Consider the following 22,595-nt stretch of genomic DNA (forward strand, 5'->3'; position numbering starts at 1 on the left):
ATTTCAAAGGGTGAACTTTCAATCCGATTGTTTTTCCACTATGGAAGTACAGTGGCTGATGAGCTAAGTACAGGACTTTATCCTAACCCTTTTGCCTCCTTCCATGCTGACAAGCCTCTAGTGAGTTTATACTTCACAAATAAGTACAAGTCTTACAGGCAATTATCTCGTTCTTGTAGTTCTTCATGGTTTAGTGCACTGCTATTAGTGCAACTGCTATTTGTATTCCAATTAATTACTGGCACAAGTGATTACCTGGTGTTGAGGCGCAATTAGGATCAGCCTATCAATTAGGATATGTGCCTGTTTGGCCATGTTTTCCCAAAACACAGGTTTATGGAGCACTGAGGGAGGGTAAAAACACAGCCACTCGGTAATGGAAAAAGGCTGGATTCATTAGGAACTCCCCTGAGCTCATCCTCCAGGACCTCATTACCCTCTCAAACCCTATTTGCAGCTCTCCCTAAAAGCAGCACAAGGAAAGCATGATGCCCTGTAGCTCCCTGCTCTTGGGTTACCACAATTGGGCTGCCCCTGTGCTCCTGGCATGGAGAGCTAGGGAGGTGGAGATTGGAAACCCACGCTACACACAGGTATCTGGGTTGTTCCTGGGCTATGAGCACTCCCTGGGGCCTTGCAGCCTTGGAGGGGCCCTGGCTTCAGTGGGGCAGAGGTGTGTGCTGAGGGGGGGGATGCTTTTCTGCCAGCCCTGCCCTGTGTCTGTGCTTGCTTTGCTGATGGGATGAGCCTCTGCTGGGAGCATTTGCCCTAGGGGAGAGCTGGGAGGGGCCGATTGTAGCTCTTGGGGTGTGCAAAGTGGTTTTGTGGGTGGGCGATGGGTTAAACTGGGATTTTGTGCTGGAGCGGTAACTGTCACTTTAGATCCTGAGACAGTGAAGTACCTCTCTCTGCCTGGTCAGTCAGGGTAGATTTAGGCACAGTGGCTCTGGGGAAACAGTCTGGAAACAAGAGCTGATGTTATCCAAAAAGGAGGCAATACAGTGTGAGATGCTGAAGCCTTGGTGAAAGCTAGAGGGTGGGGGGCTTTGTGAAAGCAAAATGGGCTGTCCCTCTATGTGTGCCAGCCCAGGCTGCCCCCAGCTTGCTACAAAATATAAGCGAGGAGAACACAATAAAGCATGGGATTGTTCTCACTGAGAGAGTTTTTTATTGTTGTTGTTATATGTAATATAGTAATTCACTGGAGTGTGAAGTGCTGCTCTTGGAAGTAATTTCAGTTGAAGCATTTAGTGCCGTTGTGTGCTTGTAATATCACATTAGCGCTGATCTGTGTTAGCTTGTCCTGAAGCTTAATGGGACTCTTCTTTGGATGTATCTGAGAAACTACCAAATCCTCTTTTAGCTAATAGACAAGCTCCTTGGAGAGCAGTTTGATGGGACTGTGGCTAGTTCCAGCCTTAATACTCTTCTTCCATTAAGGTAACCTTGCTGAGAGCTGGGGCAGGTCCTGAGGGTGTTCATCCCAGGAGCCCACTGGAGCACACCACGTGAAGCTCTGCTCAGCTGGTGTGCAAAACGCTGCTTATGGCACACTTATGCCATAAGAAGAGTAGAAAACTGGTTGCTAGATCTCAACTTCTGACTGCATTTCGGAGCTATTCAAAGGGGAGATGTACCAGGATCCTGCCAGCTTGCAGATGGAAACCGTGAGATGCTGCTCATGTGTTCCATGCTGGTGGCCTCTGGGATGATCAAGTACTCGAGCTATCACTTCCAGCATGTGGTGGGTGATTTGGGAAGGGTCATTTCCACCCTGAGGTTCCCTCTGCCCGAGATCCTTGAGGTACCTTCTGCTCCCCCACCAGACATCAGGTGTTTGCAGGGGAGCAGCTGGCATTTCTGAGCATCACAGTTGTGCAGGCAATGCGTCTGTCATCACCTCAGGACCCCAGAGCCACGCGGTCAGTGGGCTGTTTTTGGTATGTGGCCTCACCAGCATTCATAAGACTTTTCAAATACATCGAAAGAGAAGATCCTGCCCTGAACAAGCACGCTGTCTACATTAGAGGTAACAATAGAAGATAGACATAGAAGGAAAATCAAAGGATTACAATTAGTGAAAGTTAATAACCTGAATATATTCAAGGATCTGGGCTAAAGAAGGGAGACAACAAACCATGGGTGGAAACCAAAGGCCCTAATAGGACAGCATGTTACAATGGTAAAAAAGGAGCCATCTGTTCCAGCTGAAAACAAGAGCAGAGATGGCTTTTGTGAACAGTCTTCTACATATTCTACTCCAATTTAAAATGTGTACCATTGTTTTTAGTGGACTTAAGTGGTTAACAAAGGGAAATTTAAAATGGGATATCTAAATGTAATTGATTGTTCTCTTATTTTTAAATTCAAAAGAGGTTAGGCCATCTTGAGAGTTACTTTTGGCCCAGCTTTCCACAAGAAGAGCAAGACCCAAGGTAGAAGTAAACTCCTAGTCCCACAGAAGTGACTCATTAACCTCACTTATTGGTCCACCCTTGGCAACTGTTGCCCCCATGAAAGGCAGTTATCGGGTAAATACAGTATAGCTATAGCAGCAGTGCCCCAGGGCACCGTCCGGGGTTAAGCCACCTCCTCCTATCCCGAGCAGGACCACCTTCTTTAGCGGCCATCCATATCTGGGTACAAGAGGAAGCCCATGAAAGTGGAATCATTGACATTGTCAGCATAGATGCCGTTGTTGTCCCCTTCCCCGTACACCTGAAGCCAGACCTCATCCCCAGAGCTGAGGTGGAGCAAGATGGAGCCGCTTGCTTGGTCAACGTTGTTCTTCTGGAACTGGTCGTAGGTGAACATCACCGCCCTGTCCTTCTTGTAGAGGCTGACCTTGACATCCGTCAGGTAGACCGTCAGGTGGTAGGTGAAGTAGTATGTGCCAGGGATGGTGCAGAAGAACTTGCCGGTGGACGCATCATAGTGCTTCTGCTCATTGTAGTAGATCTTGGTGAAGCGGATGGGGACATTGGGGTGGGGGGCTCGGTCCGTCAGCCCCACGCTGAAGGCAGAGCGGTAGATGAAGGCACCTTCGCCCTTGTCCCCCTTCTGCCCTGGGTATCCAGGGAATCCTCGTGGCCCTTCCTTCCCTGGGATTCCTGCTTCACCTGGGTCACCTTTGGGACCTTGCATACCTGGGAGACAGAGTGGAAACGGGGAATTCTGTTAGCACAGTGCCAGCAGCTGCTACTCACCAGCCCAAAATATAGAGGGAGGTGTAGCATGAGGATTGGCACAGCAGCAGTGACTTCAACATCCATGTGAGCTGAGTCAGCAAGTAAAAAGCCCACTCAACCCCCCCAGGCTGTGTGCAGAGCATGTCTGATTTCCAGCGTGTAATGATTTCCCTCATTAGCTGGAAAAACAGCCACCAGCCAAATTCTTTGTCTTAGGTTGTAGAATCTCCATCCCTGCAGATATTTGAAAGCCATCAGAGATCAGGCATGGACCCAGTGTGAGATCTGCTGGGGCTAGGCCTGCCCCCTGGCTCCAGCATGGACGTACCCCATGTTTCTTACCAACCTTCCTCTCCTTTCTCTCCCTTTAACCCGTCCTTTCCGTCTTTCCCGTCCCGGCCAGGGAGCCCGTTGTGGCCAGGATAGCCAGGCGCTCCTCCCATCCAGTTGGCACATGGAGTTTTGGGTTCTGGCTCGCCTTCCTGGGCAGCCACCTCTGTGCAATGGGGGGCCAGCAGCAGCAGCAGTGAGCAAAAGAGGAAGCCCCTCATCATCGGTTCCTGATGTGGACATGCACTGTGTTAGCTTTAAAGGTTAATAGGGAGAAAAACAGCAAACAAAACCCCACCCTGATAACTGAGAGGCACGAAGACTAAAGTTTAAATCAACATGTCCAAAGCAAAGCAGTTCTGCTTGCCCCAGGGACTCCTCTGTGTACAGCATAGCACTGGGGTGAGCTCACAAGCCAAGCCAGGATGGGGCGCCTGGGAGCACATCCAGTGTGGAGAGGAGCAAATGCCAGAGTTGCCCTCAGCAACTCATGGGCTTTTTGCATGGACACGGCTGTATCTTGGGATCAAGTACAGCAGATGCCAGAGTACCACAAATTATGTTGTTTGATTATGGGAAGAGGATTACACATCCAGGGATTACACATCTTGGAAGTGTTCAAGGCCAGGTTGGATGGGGCTTTGAGCAACCTGGTTTAGTGGAAGGTGCCTCTGCCCATGCAGGGGTTGGAATTGGATGAGCTTTAAGGTCCCTTCCAAACCTAACCAGTCTGTGATTCTTGAAGACAAGTTGTGCAGTGTCTAAGCACTGTAGGGTCAGGTTTTTCTTCAGTTGCATTGCTAGTCAGAGCAATCAGTGCAACTCCCAAGAACCATGTCAGTGGTGGTGCCCTACAGCCAGCCTGGGGCTTTTGCTCCCAGAAATCAATGGGACCTTGGTGGGCTTTCGGTCTGGCTTTTAGGAAACAGATATTTTAAAAAGAGTATTGTGTGATACTGCTCCAGCAGAGATTATACCCTGGAATGGCCCATTATGAGGATTCTAAGTGGCACAATAGGCAGTGAAAGGTGAATAACAGCATGGCCATTAGAGTCCCTAGCTCTGTAATTTCCAAGAAAAATAGTATTCCAGATCAATTCCTTTGCAGAGTTGATTTTCCTGTGTGAGCTATTTAAATGTCATACTTCAAATAATGTCTCATTAGCTCTTGCATGATTTCATCAAAGGAAGCTAAAGAAATGTGCTGGGTTTGGCTGGGATAGAGTTAATTTTCTTCATAGCAGCTGGTACGGGACTGTGTTTTGGATTTGTGCTGGAAACAGTGTTGACCACACAGAGATGGTTTAGTTACTGCTGAGCAGTGATTGCACAGAGCCAAGCCCTTTTCTGCTCCTCACCCCATCAGCGAGCAGGCTGGGGATGCACAAGGAGCTGGGGGGTACACAGCTGGGACAGCTGAACACAGGACCCAAGGGGCATTCCATATGATGTCCCATGCTCAGCATATAAAGCCAGGGGGAGGCTGGCCAGAAGCTGCTGCTTTGCATCGGTCAGTTGAAGTGAGCAGTTGTTTTAATTTGAATCACTTGTCTTTCTTGGGATTTATTTCTCTCGGTTATTTTTCCATTCATTACCTCTGCCCTTTTGGAAGCAAAATGTCCCTTTGCAACGAGGGATGTAGCAATTGTCCACGAACCAGGGTGGACAAGTGAAATGGGTGTCTATAATCCTGAAAGCGGCTTGGGTTGGCAAGTGAGGGTGTGCATATTTGGGCACACTCTGATATGGCCACTTTGCCATGGCATGAAGCAGAGGTGTTCCTGTCCCCCCATGTGAGTCCCCTCCTGCTCAGCTACATGCATGCACTATCCATAATTGGCACAGGCTGCCAGGGAATCTCTGAACTGTGTTAACACACGCTAGTGTTCAATAGAAATCTGTGTGTCTTGGTGATTTTGTTTGTTCTAGTTCCACTTTCTCATATGCGTCCTAGAAAGCAAATATCAAAACTTCAGCAATGTGTGCCCCAGAACCAGCTCTTTTGCTGGTGCAAATTAAAACCCTCCTTTATGGTCAGAAGTGGTGCACATTTGAGTCGTCCCAAAGCAGGGCTGCAAGGACTTTTACTGGCAGATGCCTTTCCAGCTTGCTCTGAAGGGCTCAAAGCGATGCCCGTTCCAGAGCATCCCTGGGTGACTCTTCACTGCACCTAGCTTTCTCCTGTCCCATAAGGAAACTGTATTGATATGCAAGTAGAAATCTTCTTCTATTTGCTACAGCTTGACTCAAACGCCGGTGGCTTGCTTCTTTGAGAAATGGAGTAATTCTCTGGTATACGGATGTATTGCAAAGGGAAAGTTTTAACCTATGACTGTTAGCTCTGAGTTTAATCTCCAGTGATCTCCCCTTACTTTACCTTTCCTATTTCTTTCTGTCTGATGCTCAGTAGTGTAACATGAAATAATCTACTATATTTGAATGTCAATTATACCTTTTGGACAAGTGAAGTTGAACTAAGTTGTCTTGGTGGCTTTCTGTTATTCCCTCGGCAGCCACTGTATTAAAAGCTCATATATATTATATGAAGCTTATTCATATATAAGGAGAAATCAGTGTATCACCCATAAGGACAATGCATTCATAAGTGCAATATAGGGATTTAGACCATAATTCAGAATTTAAATTTCACATAACACTATATTAATAATTATGCTATTAAACATATTAATAATTATTCATAATTGTAATTATATATTAAAAAAAAACACAAACTCATACCTCTCTGCACAAAACACAGAACAGAAAATCCACCTGTTTTCCAGCTCCACTATATTCTTCAATCAGGAGTCTGGCTTATGCTGATCTTTCTTTTGCCTTTGTAATCCCTTGTAGCACAGTTTTTGCTGACATTCCAGGGGGCTTGCACCTTAAATCTGGGTAGTGCAGGTTTCTGGCAAGGAACTGATAGGACTTGGGGAGATTTGGGGTAAACCCAGTCTTCCCAGGAGTCTTTGAGGAAAGAGTGGAATCTTAAGGTGCCAGCACGGTGCTCACATTGCCATATGGTTTTTCACCGTTGTTCCTGTCTGCTTTTGATTTAGGAGTTTTGATCTCTAAATAGTGTTTCCAAAACCAGGAGTACAAATGTAAGGGAGAAGGGCTATTCTTGGTTTAAAGTACTCTTTAGCTATTCTGAGAATAACTCTAAGAAAGGAAACATTGCAACAGAGGAGTGTTTGTCTGATTCAATCCCAAAAGAAGAGAAAATCTGAATTTAGTGAGAAGGGGTTAAAAGAAAAGTCATGCTTACCAGCTGCTTTGAGTCCTAGTTGGCTTGTTGCAGTCTCTTTGGAAATGAAGCCTGGCTACTACAACGCTATCCCTAAGGGCACAGGGAGCTGTCAGCTCAGACAGTGCATTTTCCATTTGCTATTGCGCATGCTGACATAAAAGTTGGGTTTTCCCATTAATTTTTCTTGGACATCACTTAAGTTTTGGACCATTTATATAATCCGGTCACAGTGGGATAGCTTGCAAAGGTAGCCTTAATGGGGAAAAGATGGGTTTGGGAATTTGATGGGACCTGAAGGAGCAATGGTTTGCTGGAGAAGCTCACGTGAAGACCTGCTCATCCCAGACTGGGCTTCTACAGCACAAGATGCTGCTTTGTGTGAACTGGGAAATGTTGTTAGCAGGTGATAGAGAAAGCGTCTCTTCAGCCTTGTATTCACACACTCATAGGGGTTTTTATCAGTGTATTAGTAGATGAATTACTCTGTGTGAAGCCTCAGCTTCTCCCTTTAATGGCAAGAGCTGTTCCTGCCTGGAGGCTGCTGCTGCATCAAAGAAGGGCAAAGCTGCCTGAGAGAAAGGGCAGAGCTGGGGGAGAGGGTTTTGTCTTAAGCCAGCCAAGTGCATGCCAGCACTATAGTAAATCATTGGAGTCATTTCAGCCCTACAGATGGCTTCCAACCCACCACATTTTGGCTTTAGATCAGGACAAAGTCTTTTTCAAGGTTAGCTAAGCAGGACCTTGGCAAACCTGGGCTCACAAGAAGGACTAAGAAAATATAGTCTGGTGCATTTGTTGCAGCAGGGTATGGGGAGCCAGTGTTGGGAAGCTGGTGTCCTTGGGAGAGGGGAAACAGGACTGTATCCTCATTACTGAGTTATTGTAAACAGCTAGCTATCTGAAAGGACTAAAAGGATGTCTATATGGACACCTTGAAGTCCCAAGGAGTAGGGTGCAGAAGGGAGGAGCCCCAGGACGCCTGCTTGCTACCTGCCTTAGTTTGGTCAAGCGGTCCAACATTTTATTATTTGCTTTGGATGATGGCTTTTCCATACAATGTTGAGACTTAAAATATGACGGAAATCGAGTTGTACCTGCTATTTTCTTATAAATGTGGCTTGCTGAAGCCATGTGTGTGCCTATGTGCATGTGATGCCAATGTTTCTATTGAAGCCTTGTCTCCTGAGAGATGAATGGAGGAGCAGGATCTTGGAACTGAGATAGGAACTCTTTACAGTGGAGACAAGAGGTTTTCATCTGCCTGTTCCCTGTATCAGCAAGACAAAGCTGGTATCCCTGCCAGCTCTTGGCTTGAACCCCAAAATATATGATTGCGGTATTCATGAGGCAGACAGGATATAGAGCTGGACTTGATGTGTTTAATAGGTAGTGCTACAGTTGCCTCATGGCCTTTCAATTCAGTTGTTAGGAAAATACCACAGTTATCAATCTTTCAGTAGTCCATCAAACACCTGGCCAGATGTTATCCCTGCCTCTCAGAAGAGGGGTGGGAGTTTATCTCTAGGAGTACAACCAGCTGATACACCACCTGAGGTACTTGCCTGTGATTACGTTGTCTTACACACTTAGTTTGTGTGTTGGTCCTGGCTCCTGTTCCCTCTTGCAGAGAAGGATATTGTACATAATCCTACAATAACAAGTGAGTTACTTCTGGTGTGTGAGAGGAAAACTTTGCTCTGCCTGGTGACAAGCAGAGCCTGCCACCAAATGTGGTCTGGACCAGCAGTGCTTGAAGGCAGCAGCTCTGATTGGGGCTGTGGGGGCTCTTTTTAGCATAGAGAAAGCTGCTGTCCATAGGTCCTGCAGCACCTTCTCCGCTTTGCACTGCAGTGACCATATCAGTGGTGTGGGATATGCTGGCTGTACCTAACTAACTCAGCTACTAAACCTTGTGCTGAGCCTGATGCAAGCCTGCAAATATGAAAAACACAAGCCCGACGTGATGGATTGTGGATCAGAGCTTTCACTAAGAATTCAAAATAAGCAGAAAGTTATATTTAGCCATCTATAAACAGGAACAAAACAGAGCAGGAGGCTTGTTATCAGCTGTGCTCCACCAGCAGAGTCACAATCCCCGCTGGTGAGATTTGAGCGGTCAAAAGCTTCTTTGGCCATGGGGAGGTTGGGATGGCTGCCTCAGGAGGTCGGTGGCTGCTCTGGATCCATGCCATGGGGGCCAGGGAAGGAGCACCCAGCTGCCTACCGATGTCCTCCCTCAGCAGGGTCAGCATCACTGTGGAGCCCAGCCCATGGGAACCTTTGTCCCCTGGTTGTCCCATCCTTTCCCAAGGCTGCTGTGTCCCCTCCACCGGGAGCTGTCCCCTCCCTGCCCTGGCTCACTGTCCCTCTGGGATTCCTGGCCCTTCCCTTGTCTTTCCACTGGCAGTGGATACTGCACGTCCCAGAAACAACACGCATTCCCTGCTTTGCTAAAAACAGCAAAAACTATGCATGCCATTTAGTGGGCTGGCTGACAGGCTGTTATGTCCTGCTCTGGAGCTGCCCAGGGCTGTATGCAGTGGAGGAACCGCGGTCACCGTGCCAGGGGTGCTGCTGGCTCTATCCCTGGGCATTGCCAGCAGCCCCAGTGAAGTCAGCTCACTCCCCAGGGCAGCACAGCCGAGTCCACTCCTACATCCAGACAGAGCCCATGCCTGTCGTGCTACTTCCCCATGGGCACCTGCATGGGAGGACAAGATAGTGGTGAGTGATGGGGAGCCAACTCCGAAGGAAAAGCAGCAAAATGGCCTTTAGCAAGGACCTTATCACAGAGTCATGATAGGTTTGTCAGCATCAGCATCGGAAGGACCCTAGCCACAAACTGTGATTCTCTGCAGTCCCATGCGTTGTTGTTCATCCAAACCGTTCCCCGTACAGCATTGTACTTCCCTCTAGTGGCTAATTGTTAACGGACAAGAGGAGCTCTCCCTGCAGACAGCATGGAGGGCATCAGCCTGGTCAGTCCTTTCTCTGGTAGGAGATGTGATGGTAGCACGGGATGAATGGTGGAGGACATAGGAGCCCCATCAGTACGAGGGACAACGGGGATGTTGAGGCAGCATTCGGGGGCCACCAGAAGCCAGCAGCAAGGATGAGAGGACCCATCTGACACACTGCCTTTGCTTGATGAATCCATCCTGCTTCTCAGCAGCAGGGTTACTGATTTCTTGGCCTGTTTCACACAGACAAATGGGTTCTTTTCTTCCCTGCAATGGGCAGCTTGGGCAGAACAGCTCCTTGCCAGGCTTGAGCAACAGTGTGTGTTTCTTAATGATCACAATCTTCTGCAGCCTCAGGCTTCCAGAAAGGGATCTTGGCACAGCAGGGTTTCTCATGCCGAAAAGGACATTGAGATGCATTTGTTCAGGAAACAGGGCCCTGTAAATACTACTCAAAGCTCCTTTTATTAATGTCATAGCTGTTCCCAGGGTGCTCATTTCTGCGCTGCAAGTTCAGGGTGCTGCTTTGGCCAGGGAAACACAGCCAAGGACCCATCTGTATAGGGGGCTATGGACACTCCATCCAGCTTCCCTTTGCTCTCACACCAGCTCACAGCTGAGCTAGGTATGGGTTGCTTTTAGTACAGGCTAAAGGTCTTGTTTTGGGGCTCATTCTGTGCTTTTGAAGAGGTCAGGCAGGGAGCAGAACAACCTCAGTGATCTGGTATGTGGAGCCTGCAGCATCCCCTTCCAATCTTGCCCAGATTTCACTCCCAAGCTGTGATCGCCTCTTTCCAATGAGGCACCTGAGAGAGTACCTCTGCCCAGCTCTCCCCTCCAGCTTTGCTCCATGGGCTGAGCTAGTGATGAGGTGTTTAATGAGGTTTCTACTTGCCCATTAAAATGAAGCCTCAGTGCAGGAAGGAGAGCTTGCAGCTAATAAACACCCAGCACCCTGAAGTCCGCTTGTGTTCATTGAACATGCATCTTCACGAAGTAGATAAATTATTTATTAGGGGAGCATTTCAGAATAATTCAGGCACAGAGAAGAGCAGTTTCTTTCGCAGACATGAATTTGCATGTTCCCCGTCAGCCAGGCCCCTCCACTCTGAGGTCTGGACAATAGACGGTGCTAACTGCCCTCGGGAAACCTGGCTGAGCACCAATGAGCTGGGGGGATGAGGGGCTGGTTTGCAGTCATCCCCCTGAATCATAGAATCTCAGACGGGTTTGGGTTGGACTGGACCTTAAAACCCATCCAGTTCCAACCCCTGCCACGGGCAGGGACACCTTCCACTAGAGCAGGTTGCTCCAAGCCCCATCCAGCCTGGCCTTGAACACTGCCAGGGATGGGGCAGCCACAATTCTTTGGATGGCTCTAAAGAGCAGCAGAAGGGTGGTGGTGGTGGTTTCACCCAGGTGTCTTAGACAAGCCATGGCAGCACTTGTCTTTTTAAAGGATGTATGCCCCCCACATTCCCCTATTTTTCATCACTTTTCATTTCTGAGAAAAAAAAATGGCATAGTTCCCCATCACTGGAAATGTCTCTTCTTTCAGGCCCTGCACCCACTGCTCTCAATTTGGGACAACGGTATTGGGGTGTCTGGAGGAGCTGCACAAACCAGAAGGGTGGTTTTGCTCTGGGTTTGATGGGAATGGACAGGAGGCATGTGGAGCCCCGTAACCCTGAGCCCTTTGGCAGAGGCTGTGTCAGGTAAGTGGCTCCATGCTGGGGCATGGTGCACGCAGTGAGGGGTCATGGGTTGCTGGGCCCCCTGACACAGGGATTTCCCCCCCAGTCCCTTCCATCCTTTTATCCCCCATTGCAAACAGGATTATTGCTCTCACTACACACAGGCATGCGGGTACTGGCATACCTGGCTTCTCCAAACACAACCCTGAGCAAGCAGGGTGCGCAAAGGGCTCCTTGTAGCTCTGTAAACCACATCCCTTGTCTGCTGTGTTTGAGAGCACTGGCTCATGACAGCCCAACTCTACCCACATCTGAGTTCACCCATGGGGTGAAAGTCAAGAGCCCACGAGTGAGATAATGCCCTCCCATCATGTACTTCTTTGCATTATGCAAGTGCCCAAGAATAATTTTTGTCTATAATGGCTTTTCTATTCATTAAGGTATTGATCTAGAGCGATCGGTGCCTGTAATCTCTGCCATGCATTAGCTGACTGCCTGCCTTTTGCAGCATGATGGACATGATGGCAGGGTGGTGAGGTAGGTACGTTCAGCACTGGCCCTCTGATTTTGGAGCTGTTTTCCCAGTGCAGGACCCTCCTGGACTGTCATTTAACAGCCTGTGAGACTGAATCACTGTACTCTCAGGGCAGGCAACCAGTCCCTGCCTGTGGAGTGTCTGTGCTCACATTCAGTAATGTTTGCTTCCAAACACCAGTGAGGCGCTAAGGGATAACAGTTTGCTTATTTCTCCCATTTTTTACAAAATCTAATCACTTCAAAGCAAGGATGTGACTAATTTAAGGCGTTACGAATCCTACATTGTCTATAAAAAGAAATATCATTGTGGAACTGCATCTGAGTGATGCAGCTTTTACCAAGAAACTAAATCTGATATAACTATGATTACTATATGTTTTTACTTTGGGCATTTCATTATATAAATCATCATGAAGTGCTCTTTGGGAAGTCATATGGAACAATACATCCATGACGCTTCTGATAGGGCATTTCTCTGTGCTTAGCAGAAGGCATTTATGGTTGATGTAGGGTTGATAAATGGCTTATGATGTCTTCAATTATTCATTTTTACAAGTGCTTGTTCTGATTTGGACAGCCAAATGTGACTGGTTTTAGCAGTAAATTGTGGTTTTTGTTGTTCCTGGAACCAAACGATTTTGCCTCCACTGCAGACTCTCTTCCATATGGAAAACAATGCTGGTTCCTTCTCAGCTATCACACCATTCTGTGATATACTTCTCTCTTTGGGAAGCACCTCTCCGCCTGGCAGCCGGCTCACCCAGCAGCCTCCATTCACACTTGGGCTGTAGCACCTCGCCTCGTGTCTGCCAGGAGGTTTACGTGCGAGCCGGAGAAGCGGATCTGGTAGCATGCAAGTGGTTTGTGTTGGTGCTCTGAGCTGGTGCTCAGTTGCATCTGGATGCCAGGGACCCTACTCTTCAGGTGCACAGCAGCCATGAAGGCTTCAGTGCTGCTGCTCATCTGGGCTTGAGGCAGCCCAGTACCCGTGCCCACATGGAAATCTTGCAGGATTGGGCACCCAGGCACCAAACCCACAAGCAAAGAGATGTCCTGAACCCTCCTGCTATCACACACAGCCTCCTGCTCCTGCCATGCCCTGGCAGGATGGGGTGCCCTGGCATGCTGGGCTGGGATCCTGCCTCCTTGGGATCATTAGTCTCCAGCAAATGCCACAGTGATAGAGAGGCAGGTGGGGCTGGAGGCACTTCTGTATTGAAATGCATTTTCTGGTGCTGCTTTATAGGTTTTTAATGTGATCCATATGTCCCCCCTGGCCTGTCGCCCATAGCCAAGCACTCCCCTGACTCCTGCTCCTCGCTGCAGTGTTTTCTGTGGATTAGGTTCAACTGGATAAATTCATCTCTTTTTGTATTTATAATCCCAATGCGGGTGGTGTCTTTAACAGAGGCTATTCCTTCTCATTGCTTTGGCAAAGCAAGTAGCAGCTCCCCGCTGTGTCTGTCTCGGATGACACAGAGGTTCTCTGAATAGCAAAGAGAGAAAACAAAAGGATCTAAGATGGTTCCATTTATTTTCTTTTTTTAATCTTTTTCCAGGCAGCTCCATGTATCCACCTCACTGAAAATCCCCCCCAGGACTTCAGGTTTTTGCTTTTCAAGTGCTAGCATCCTTGAGGCTCTGCCTGTGAAACACACTGATGAAGATGGGGACATCAGAGAGAGTCTCTTTGGCAGGAGAGGAGGAGCAACAAAGGGATTGGTTTTTTCCCACTGCCAAAGAGGAGCAGTTAAGGAAATTCAGAGAATCAAAATGAGGTGATATGGGTTTCCTTTCATCATGGGAAATACTCCATCTAGGACTGCAATAGGCCCATATTGACCTTACAGGTGGTTGACAGAATCCCAGACTGTTTTGTGTTGGAAGGGACCTTAACGCTCATCCAGCTCCAACCCCTGCCACAGACAGGGACACCTTCCACTAGAGCAGCTTGCTCCAAGCCCCGTCCAACCTGGCCTTGAACACTGCCAGGGATGGGGCAGCCACAGCTTCTCTGGGCACCCTCAGCATCCTCACAGAGAGCTTCTTCCTAATGTCTAATCTCAATCTCTCCTCTGTCCAGTTAAAACCAGTCCCTCTTGTCTGTCACTAGATGCCCTTGTAGCTAAAGCATGTAATCCAATTCCTATCATGGCAAAAGCCATTCCTGTGCCTGATCAAGACTGCTGATGTGAGGCAGGAATGAGTGCTTGTGGCATTGCCTCACTTTCCAAGGCAAGACAGAGCTTCAGTGCCTGCTGATCGTGAGCTCTTTCCCCATCCACCAGACCTCACAGCAGAGAAACCCTTGAGCAATCTTCTCATCAGTGGCTTCAGAGGGGACCTGCCCTGCATGGCTCTGACCTGCACTGACAAGAACTAAGGCTTCACTTGCCCAAGCAGCACCAACACAGGCAGATGGTGCTGAAACCCCACTGGGTTTCTGCTGTCACGTGCATTGGCGCAGGGTGGAATCCATCCCTGAGCCCCACAGCTTGTTTGCTTGTGGTCTCTTGGCTGCTGTCTGCAAATATATTTATCTGGCTGAACAGCAAATAACTGCTTTCAGCTTTGCCCTTTGGGTTTATGACAAGCCTGCAGACACCAGCATGTGTCGTGCTCAGTGGCTTTGTCATCTCTCACTCCCTCACTTCTGTTTCTGGGCTTCATTTGTCTTCCCCATGGAGCCTTTTCTGATACCTTTGAAAGTAATTGACTTCGTATCTTGGTTGTTTTCTAATGTTTGCTTCTGTAAGGAAGGAAAGTGGCATAGAATCATAGAATAGTTAGGGTTGGAAAGGACCTTAAGATCATCTCTGCATGTGTTCCTCTGCTTGCTGCTCATGCACTGCCTGTCTTTATGACTCAATTACAGTTGTTAGGATGTTTCCCGCACAGACCCTGTCACCATCCTCGCGAAGCATCTGCTACCTTGATAGGATTTTTCAGTTTACAAAGTATTGTAACAGCCTTTCCTTTCAGGGCAGCATGCTCTGGCTGCATTGTAATGACTCCAAATGCAGACGGTTTCTGACACTGTGGAATGGAAAGAGGGGGCATTATTCTGGCTAAGCATTTCTCCAAGACTGACATTACTTGCTTTTTGAAGTGGAATAAATACAATTAACCACAGTGGCTCTCTTCTCTCAGCAGACTGCTCACACATGGATCTCCCTGGCTGCATGGGTCCATAGGCCTTGGCTCTCTCCTGCTTCCCTTCCTGTCAGCTTAAGGAAGGTTTCATACATGCTTATCAAAGAGGAGCAGTGACCACATTGCATCACCCAAAAGAAATTTTCTTCTTTCACTGTCTCCATTATTTTATCCAGCTTCTCTGAATTTGTTCATTGATCTTCTTGCAGCTTCCTCACTGTCCAGCCAGTGCTTGATTTCCTCCCCACCTTATGCATATTCAGTTTGTTATTCATGGTCAGTTCTGAGCAGAACATGAACCTGGCAACATCAGGATAATATTTTCCACTGCTAGTGGAGGGCAGCACAAATTAGCCCTTCTGGCTAATGGCAGGGTTTCTGTATGATGAGATTTTAATAGGAAGTGGGTAAGGAAATGCTGGTGACAAGAGGTGGTAAAGGTGCCTGGGTAGGAATCCATCTCAGCTGCAACTCCTCCATCAGTGCATCCCAAAGCTGCCTTATGGGTACAGAAAACTTCCTGTTTTCTCCCTTTGCAGCGACTGTCCCAGTCAGCCGGTGAGCCAGCTGCAGAGTGAGAAAGCCTTTGGTGTGTTTTGGTTTCAGTATTGCTCAGCTCCATCCTCTGGTGAGGCTGTCTGCCCCATCGGCTCGCCCGCAGCCTCTCTTGCTTCTCAACTGGGAACGTGCTTTCCCCGGGAGTGTCCCCTGAAATGTCCCCTCCTCTTTACACAGGGGTGTCAGAGAGTTAGCGGCTGCAGCAGGGAGACTGGGGATGTTGCACTTCATGGCAAATCTTTCTGTTCCCAGAGAATCTGTTTTTGAAAGTGGAGGCCTGTTCCTAACTCCTTGAAATAGGTGGGAATTCACTTGCAGTCACTGCACAGTTACTCTGTTTTCTAAGAAAGTTAAGATCATAGAATCATAGAAGAGTTTGGGTTGGAAGGGACCTTCAAAGCTCCTCTAGTCCACTCCCCTGCAATGAGCAGGGACATCTTCCACTAGATAAGGTTGCACAGAACCACGTCCAGCCTGGCCTTGGGTGTCTCCAGGGATGGTTAGCTCTGAACGTAGGCAAAAGAAGCCATCCTTTTATTTTCATAGAAAAGGAACCTACTTGTTGTCTCACTTCTCTTTGAGCTGATGTCTTTAACCATTCCCTCAGGTTATGTCTAGGCACCAGAGAGACATTTCTCAGGGACGGGTTGCATCAAGCAGGCTGGTTAAGGTCTGACAATCTTCTCTCCCCTTCCCTTGCCATAATCATGCTGTGCATTGCTCAGGGCACTGACCCACTCAAAGGAGGCAACCGTCCCCTGAGCAAATCTCATTAAGGAAATCTCCTTTGCTGTTGGTGAAAGACCTCCACTCATCCATCCCTCTCTGTACCAAGGACTACCAGGCTCTTCTTCCCTGTGCACTATGTACATGTGATTTATGTCTTATATATATTTTTATATATATTTATATATTTATATTTATAATATGTATATAATATTTTTTTTTATATACAGCAAAACTCTTTACTTAGTCTCATGCTTCTGCAAATCAGCCTTGCTCCCTGCAGCCACAGCAGCTCTGCCCACAGGTAGGCTCTGCCCTGGCCTGTCCTTACTCCCACCATCTGTGCGTCCTTCTGACCATTCCCTGCCTTTTTGCTTGGTGAGGATTTTACAAGAAGCATTTCCTCAGGGCCGCTATTTCTGTCCTCTTGGCATGTTCCTGTGGTTTCCATGCTGGTCTGTTGCGATATCACCCTGCTGCCCTACTCAGCCTTGCAGCCCCACTCATTCCCATGCTCTGTGACCCATTCCAGCTGTGGTTATCTATATTCAAGGAGCCATACTCTGGCTGTTTCTTCCTCCCTTTTAAATTTCAGAGCCCATTACAACCCGAATGAAGGCTTCCCATGTCCTCCAGAAGAAGAAGAGTATGTTAAATTGGGCTGTCTCTGTGCTGCGTATAAAAGCTTCTTCACAGGTTTCCTGTCCCTTCTGTTTCTCTGAAACCCAGCATTTTTCAAAGTTTAATTTAAGCTGTGAGTGCAATACCTTTAAAGTGCATGTGGCACGCTATGAGCACCTGCTTGCTGTTCCCTGCTTAGCTTCTGAACAGACCTACTGTCTCTGATTTAGACGTATTAAATGAAAACCATGGCTTTTACTCATCTCCCCTTTCAGGCTCCATCTGCCTCCTTGAAATGCTGAAGTTTTTTGCTTGAATCTTTTCCAGCTGCCACAAGTATTTTGGGGAGGCTGAGGCAGATTAGGTTTTATAGCTGCTTTCTCCCACATTCTGCAATTGCCACCTCTGCTTTTCCCACCTCTTTCCATGTTCTGTGTTTAGACCCTTTGGTACCTTTCATACCATGTCATGGTCACCAAGAAGGACTTTGCAATGGGATTAGCAGGAGTTGTTAACATAATATAGAGAAAGATTTGAATGTTTCAGGTTGCTGCCACTGAAATAACAGCAGCTGCTTGAAACCCAAACCACCTTTCAGCTGGAGCCTTCTGGTGTTGGCAATCCAACCCTCTTCCAGATGGGGCTGCAAACAACAGCCCCTTCTATAAATCTGTACATATGGATCTCTGCTAACTCCAGCTCTTTCACTGGGCTCCTGTGAGTAAATATGCATGTATGAGGGAATAAGGCCAACTGCACGTGGCCTTTTGCCAACACATCCATAGGAGACTTGAGAAAACTTGACTGTTCTTTCAAGGAGGGTGCTGTTGAGGCCAGCTCCCTCCTTCAGACAGGCATGGGGAGGGTGTTCATCCCTCTGCTGCGTGCTGAAGGCATCTTGCCCTCGGTGACGTTTGGCTTCACCACCGCCTGCAGTAAACCAGGGGCTGAACCTCTCCAGCTGGAGGACAGAGGGGTTGCACCCTTGCCACTGTGAAAACAGGAAGTGGTAAAAGGCTACATCTTTTTTTTAGAGCTCAGTTGGCTATTGAGAAGATGAACAGTTATCTGCTATTCTTATCTAATGGTGAGTCTTTTGCTTCCTGTGTTATCATAGGCAATGCAGGGATTGTCTTCCTTTGTGAATCTCATTTCCTTGAGATCTTTTCTCAGTTCAGTTTCCCCTTCTCATACCCTTATGTGAACAACTCTAGGCTCATATCCTAGTTTGAAGTTGTCTTTTGGCAAAGAGAAGATGCAGGAGATGAGGGCTGAGGGGTACCAGGGATAACTCCCATTTAGACCTGTGGTGTTTGTGGGTTGCAGTTGGTGTCTGTACAACAACAGATGGAAGGACAAAGCTGCAGAAGAGGTGGAGAGGACAGTTACCATGAACAAAGTCTCATCTGCATCAGCTGCTGTGTCAAGTGGCAGAGCCTGGACCGGGGCCAGCACACCTGAGTGTGCTGGCATCAAGGGATGGGTGTTATGTACTACTCCTGTGGTGGGTCTACAGGCTTTGCAGGTGGAAGGACACCCTTAAGGATACCCTTACAGATCGGTGTAGTGAGGCCTGGTCTGAGCTTTTGTCTTGTTAACTGTTCAGAAGCACATATGTTTTCTTCTCCTCTGCCCTGGGGGATTTCTAAGCAAATAAAGGTGATGGAGGATGCAGGACAAGAGAGGGCTGTTCCCCACGCTCTGAGCTGGGCAGGCTGCAAGGACAGATATTCTGTCTCTCTCTCTCTTTTAATGAGAAAGGTAGTCATGGCACTACCTTTTGAGGGGAACTCTCTTTCCTGGGGGTCCTGTGCTCATACAGATGTACTGGGAGGATTGGATATGTCTGCTCAGTGCTGGGAGTGCTCCATTGTCTCACATCTCCTGCAGCACTTGGATCCACAGCACTGTTGTCCTCCCTCCTCCTTTTGAACTCCCAAGCCATCTTCCAGCAAGAGATCTTCCTTCCAATGGCAGCCTCCAACTTGGGATGCAAACCTGAAAGGGATCACAAGCATGGGTAATGATGGCTGACATAGGATCAGTGCGATCTCTTCCCTTGCCTTGGTGCTGTTTTCACACAAGTCCCTTGGGAAGGGTGTGCTGCCTCTGCTGCCATCCCGCCTCACAAGCAGAAGGAGAGGACTTGGCCTGAAGTGTGTGTACATGTGCATCAGCTGCACGACTGTGGGAAATGGGAGGAAAGGCTGAGATTGGAGGATGCTGAGCTCCTGAACTGGCCATGATGGTGCTCATGCCTGTGTCTGCTCAGCCTGGAGAGACACTGCTTCACATTAGAGAGGGATCTGGCCCTGGCCTATGTCACTGATGGAAACGTTATGTCAGTGATTCTGCTCATACTGAGGTGGAAACAGGGCTGTCCTGAGGTTGAAATGGGCTAAGAGCAGCCTTGGGGATGCTACTGCCTTGTCTAAATCCACTGTCTTTATTAGTCTTGCACCTTAATTGGCACCATACAGGCAGAGAACCTGTCAGAGGCACTGCTGAAGCAGGTACTGTGCAAGCTCTTTTTAGTGCTATTTTGGACATAGATTGAAAAGTCAGCATGCCAGATAGCTGAGTCCCGTTGGATATGTTGCCTTCCTTACTGTACTTTCTCAGCTGGTGTGTTATGCATAGCATGGGTGCAGGACATTCTGTAATCAGCACTTCCAGCACCCTTACAACAACCTCTTCTTACACTTCTTCAGGAAACCAGCATCGAGACTGAACATGAAAGAATTGTATTTGTTGATCTTAAAAATCCCCTGAATAGCACGCTCCAGAATCAGGATGGAGTAAACTTGAGTTTCTAATGCGAATGATATGTGGCTAAATCATCCTTCTTCCTCCCTGCTAGGAACAGTGGAAGAGCCATACCCTTTCCAGCACAACATCATGCAGCTGATTACTTCAGAAAGAAATTTTACACTTTCCTAAATTCAAAGCACTGTTCTGTTTTCAAAGAAAGCAGAAGTCATAGGGTAACACAGAGTTGGTAGAAGCAGGCAGGAATGGCATACATTTGGAAATTTTAGTCAGCTGGTTTGTCATGAGTTCACTGAAAAGTAACATAAGCAACGATTTCTTTTCTTAAAGCTTGTCTAATACATCCTTTAATTTCAGCCTTGTCATAGCAGAGCCAAAACCACTGGTCCAACCTGAAGCATTCCCTGCATACACTGTTATTGCATGGTGAGTACAAAACCATTCTACGGTCCAGATGAACCTTTAAAGGTGGTTTCTGCTGAGGCCACCTTTCTCTGCTCAGCGTGTGCTCAGTTTTAATGTATCTTCAAAGGTTTCTTAGGCTTACTGGGTTGAGTACAGCTCATATAAGCTACCAGTTCTTCAACTCTGCACATACATACAGCAGATGATAGAGCATGAAGTAGCTACACTGGATCCACCACTAAAGACCAGGTTGGACAGGGCCTTTAGTGGCCTGGTCTAGTGTGAGATGCCCCTGCCCATGGCAAAGGGTTGGAACTGGATAACCTTAAGGTCCTTTCCTACCATAACCATTCTGTGATTCTAATTCTCGGCTGGGCCGGGCCATCTTCTCCATAGGAGAAGGCTCATAGAACTTCCTTGCATTTGTCTGTGTCTCTGAGGAGTTGTATGTGCTGATGAGAACTACTTCAAAGTGTTTTGTTGAATCTATTTTTCAGTTAACTGAGTTTTTTGCTGGGTGTTTTGCCTCTGTTTTTTTCCTAACAAACCTTGGAAAAATATTCTTACTAGTTCTATCTAGAAAAACACTTCAAATTGAGTGGTTTCCATGTTGGAGTTCCTGGTTTTCATTGAAATGGGATGCTACAACTAATGGCAGGTGCTGACAGGATTGGCTGAAGTGTCTGATCCTTTTTTCAGGGGTCTGACTCTGGAGTGCCTTGTAATTAAATGGTTTAGTGCACACAGTCTAATTACTATAGACTGACAATCAAACAGGGTGACTCAGCCAGCCCCAGACCACGCTCATTCGGTTTTTGAGCCATGTGGTTTGTTTGCATTTCACAAGGGACAAGAGAACACAGTTAAAAACTGTAAAAGAAGCTTCTGGCTTGGAATGTTCCTCTGGAAAAGAAAAAAATGACCCTGCAGAAATTCTGACATGGTCACGGTGCCCTCATGTGGGTTTATCTTTGACCTGAGATAGTTCACAGTACAGAGAGGAGAGGCAAAGGGTTTACCGTGTTACTACTGCAGGGCTGTGCAGTTCACCTTTGTGGGGAAGACTGTTCTCCCCCTCCAGAGAAACCCCAAACAGTAAGAAAACCTACACAGAGGTAGACCAGAGCCTGTGAAAGCTCTTTGCTTACTCCAATGCACATCAGGCAGATTTGGGCTGATTTTGCACAGAAGCAACTAAGGGCTGCTCTTCTGGCTGGGGCAGGGAAGCGGGCAGTGGTGAGCACAGGCAGGTTGCAGTCAGCTCTTACTGCAGCGGTTGCCCAACAGTGGCCTGCTGGAACAGGGAGCAGCATGAGTGACTATAAACATAACTTGATTAACGTGATGAAAGCAAAGTTTTGGGGCAAGGTTCAACCAAAGTCTGACTGGGGAAAGCTGATGGCTGTGTCTCAGGTGTGACAGTTGCGCTCCCTTTTCTGCAGGGTGAAGAGCAGCTCTTCTGCAGGCAGGATATCCTCAAATGGAAGGGATGAATACCTGAAGGAATGAATACTGATGATGTAGCACTTGCAGGCAACTGCACTCTTCCTGCTAGCCTGAAAATGTGAGCATCCATGAGAAATAAAACAGAGCTCTGCAAGGTGATGCCTTTTGCCTGTAAGGCTGGGAATGCCGCTCTTGTCCAGGGAAACTCCTCTTGCACATCCTTGACCTCTCAGACTGCTGGCTGCAATCCAAGAAAATAAGAAGAGGTGGGGAGAAAAAAAAGTCATTCATATCCTCTGTTTCTTGCTTTAGATGTTTAAGAGGTAATTTAAAGATGTTTCTATTAGGATATTTCATTAAGAAGCATTTCATTACTAAGAGGGTGGTCAAACACTGGAAGAGGCTTCCTAGAGAGGTGGTTGATGCTCCAAGCCTGTTAGTGTTTAAGATGTATTTGGACAATGCCCTTAATAACATGCTTTAAGTTTTGGTCAGCCCTGGAGGGGTCATGCAGTTGGAGTAAATGATCACTGTAGGTCCTTTCCAACTGAAGCAGTTTATTCTATTTCTGTTGCATTTTGAACTGAACCAGTCTACAAATTGGGTTTTGTGAGACAGCAGGTTCTGTAGTGTTCTGTAGCAATAGCAGAGACCTCAAGTTGTCCTGCTATAGTTGTGTAACCTGCATGATACTTTTCTGCACAAAATGAGTTCCTAAAAGGCTAACTTACATGTTTGTTTTTTTTTTTTGTAACCACAATCAAGAAAGTAAGAAGGGGTGGGGGAAAAAAAGTTATTCAGACAATCTGTTTCTGCTAAGCTTTAACGTATACAAATTGCTTTCCTACCCAAACAATGCCCAATGCCATTTTCCCCATTGTATACTTTCAAGGAGCCCAAGTCATTAGCAGCATACATGACTGTGTTGATGCTGATTGCAGGAATCATTCTAGGC

The 22,595-nt window shown here is 47.4% G+C and overlaps 1 protein-coding gene and 1 long non-coding RNA gene across 2 annotated transcripts; one reads left to right on the plus strand and one right to left on the minus strand.

Moving 5' to 3' along the window:
• Positions 1 to 1,145: 1,145 nt before the first annotated feature.
• On the minus strand, positions 1,146 to 6,934 carry ADIPOQ (adiponectin, C1Q and collagen domain containing). The gene is made up of 3 exons (XM_062622048.1): positions 6,790 to 6,934; positions 3,535 to 3,748; positions 1,146 to 3,146 (listed from the first exon to the last, which is right to left on the minus strand). The coding sequence occupies exons 2-3, from the start codon at positions 3,740 to 3,742 to the stop codon at positions 2,620 to 2,622; spliced, it is 735 nt and encodes a 244-aa protein (XP_062478032.1). The 5' UTR covers positions 3,743 to 3,748; positions 6,790 to 6,934; the 3' UTR covers positions 1,146 to 2,619.
• Positions 6,935 to 11,155: 4,221 nt separating this feature from the next.
• On the plus strand, positions 11,156 to 20,726 carry LOC134165372 (uncharacterized). The gene is made up of 3 exons (XR_009965503.1): positions 11,156 to 11,446; positions 18,347 to 18,510; positions 20,161 to 20,726. It is a non-coding gene; the product is annotated as an uncharacterized LOC134165372 (long non-coding RNA).
• Positions 20,727 to 22,595: the final 1,869 nt, after the last annotated feature.

Source organism: Pezoporus occidentalis, unplaced genomic scaffold (assembly GCF_034315485.1).
Source record: "Pezoporus occidentalis ecotype Australia unplaced genomic scaffold, CSIRO_AGI_Poc_V1 ctg239, whole genome shotgun sequence".
Classification (NCBI taxonomy): domain Eukaryota; kingdom Metazoa; phylum Chordata; class Aves; order Psittaciformes; family Psittacidae; genus Pezoporus; species Pezoporus occidentalis.

What these genes read in the sequence shown, in the direction of transcription:
- ADIPOQ (XM_062622048.1), bottom strand. Translation starts at nt 3,742, where the DNA reads ATGATGAGGGGCTTCCTCTTTTGCTCACTGCTGCTGCTGCTGGCCCCC. An exon ending in GGGAGAGAAAGGAGAGGAAG is followed by an intron (nt 3,147 to 3,534) that starts GTTGGTAAGAAA and finishes TCTGTCTCCCAG; the next exon opens with GTATGCAAGGTCCCAAAGGT.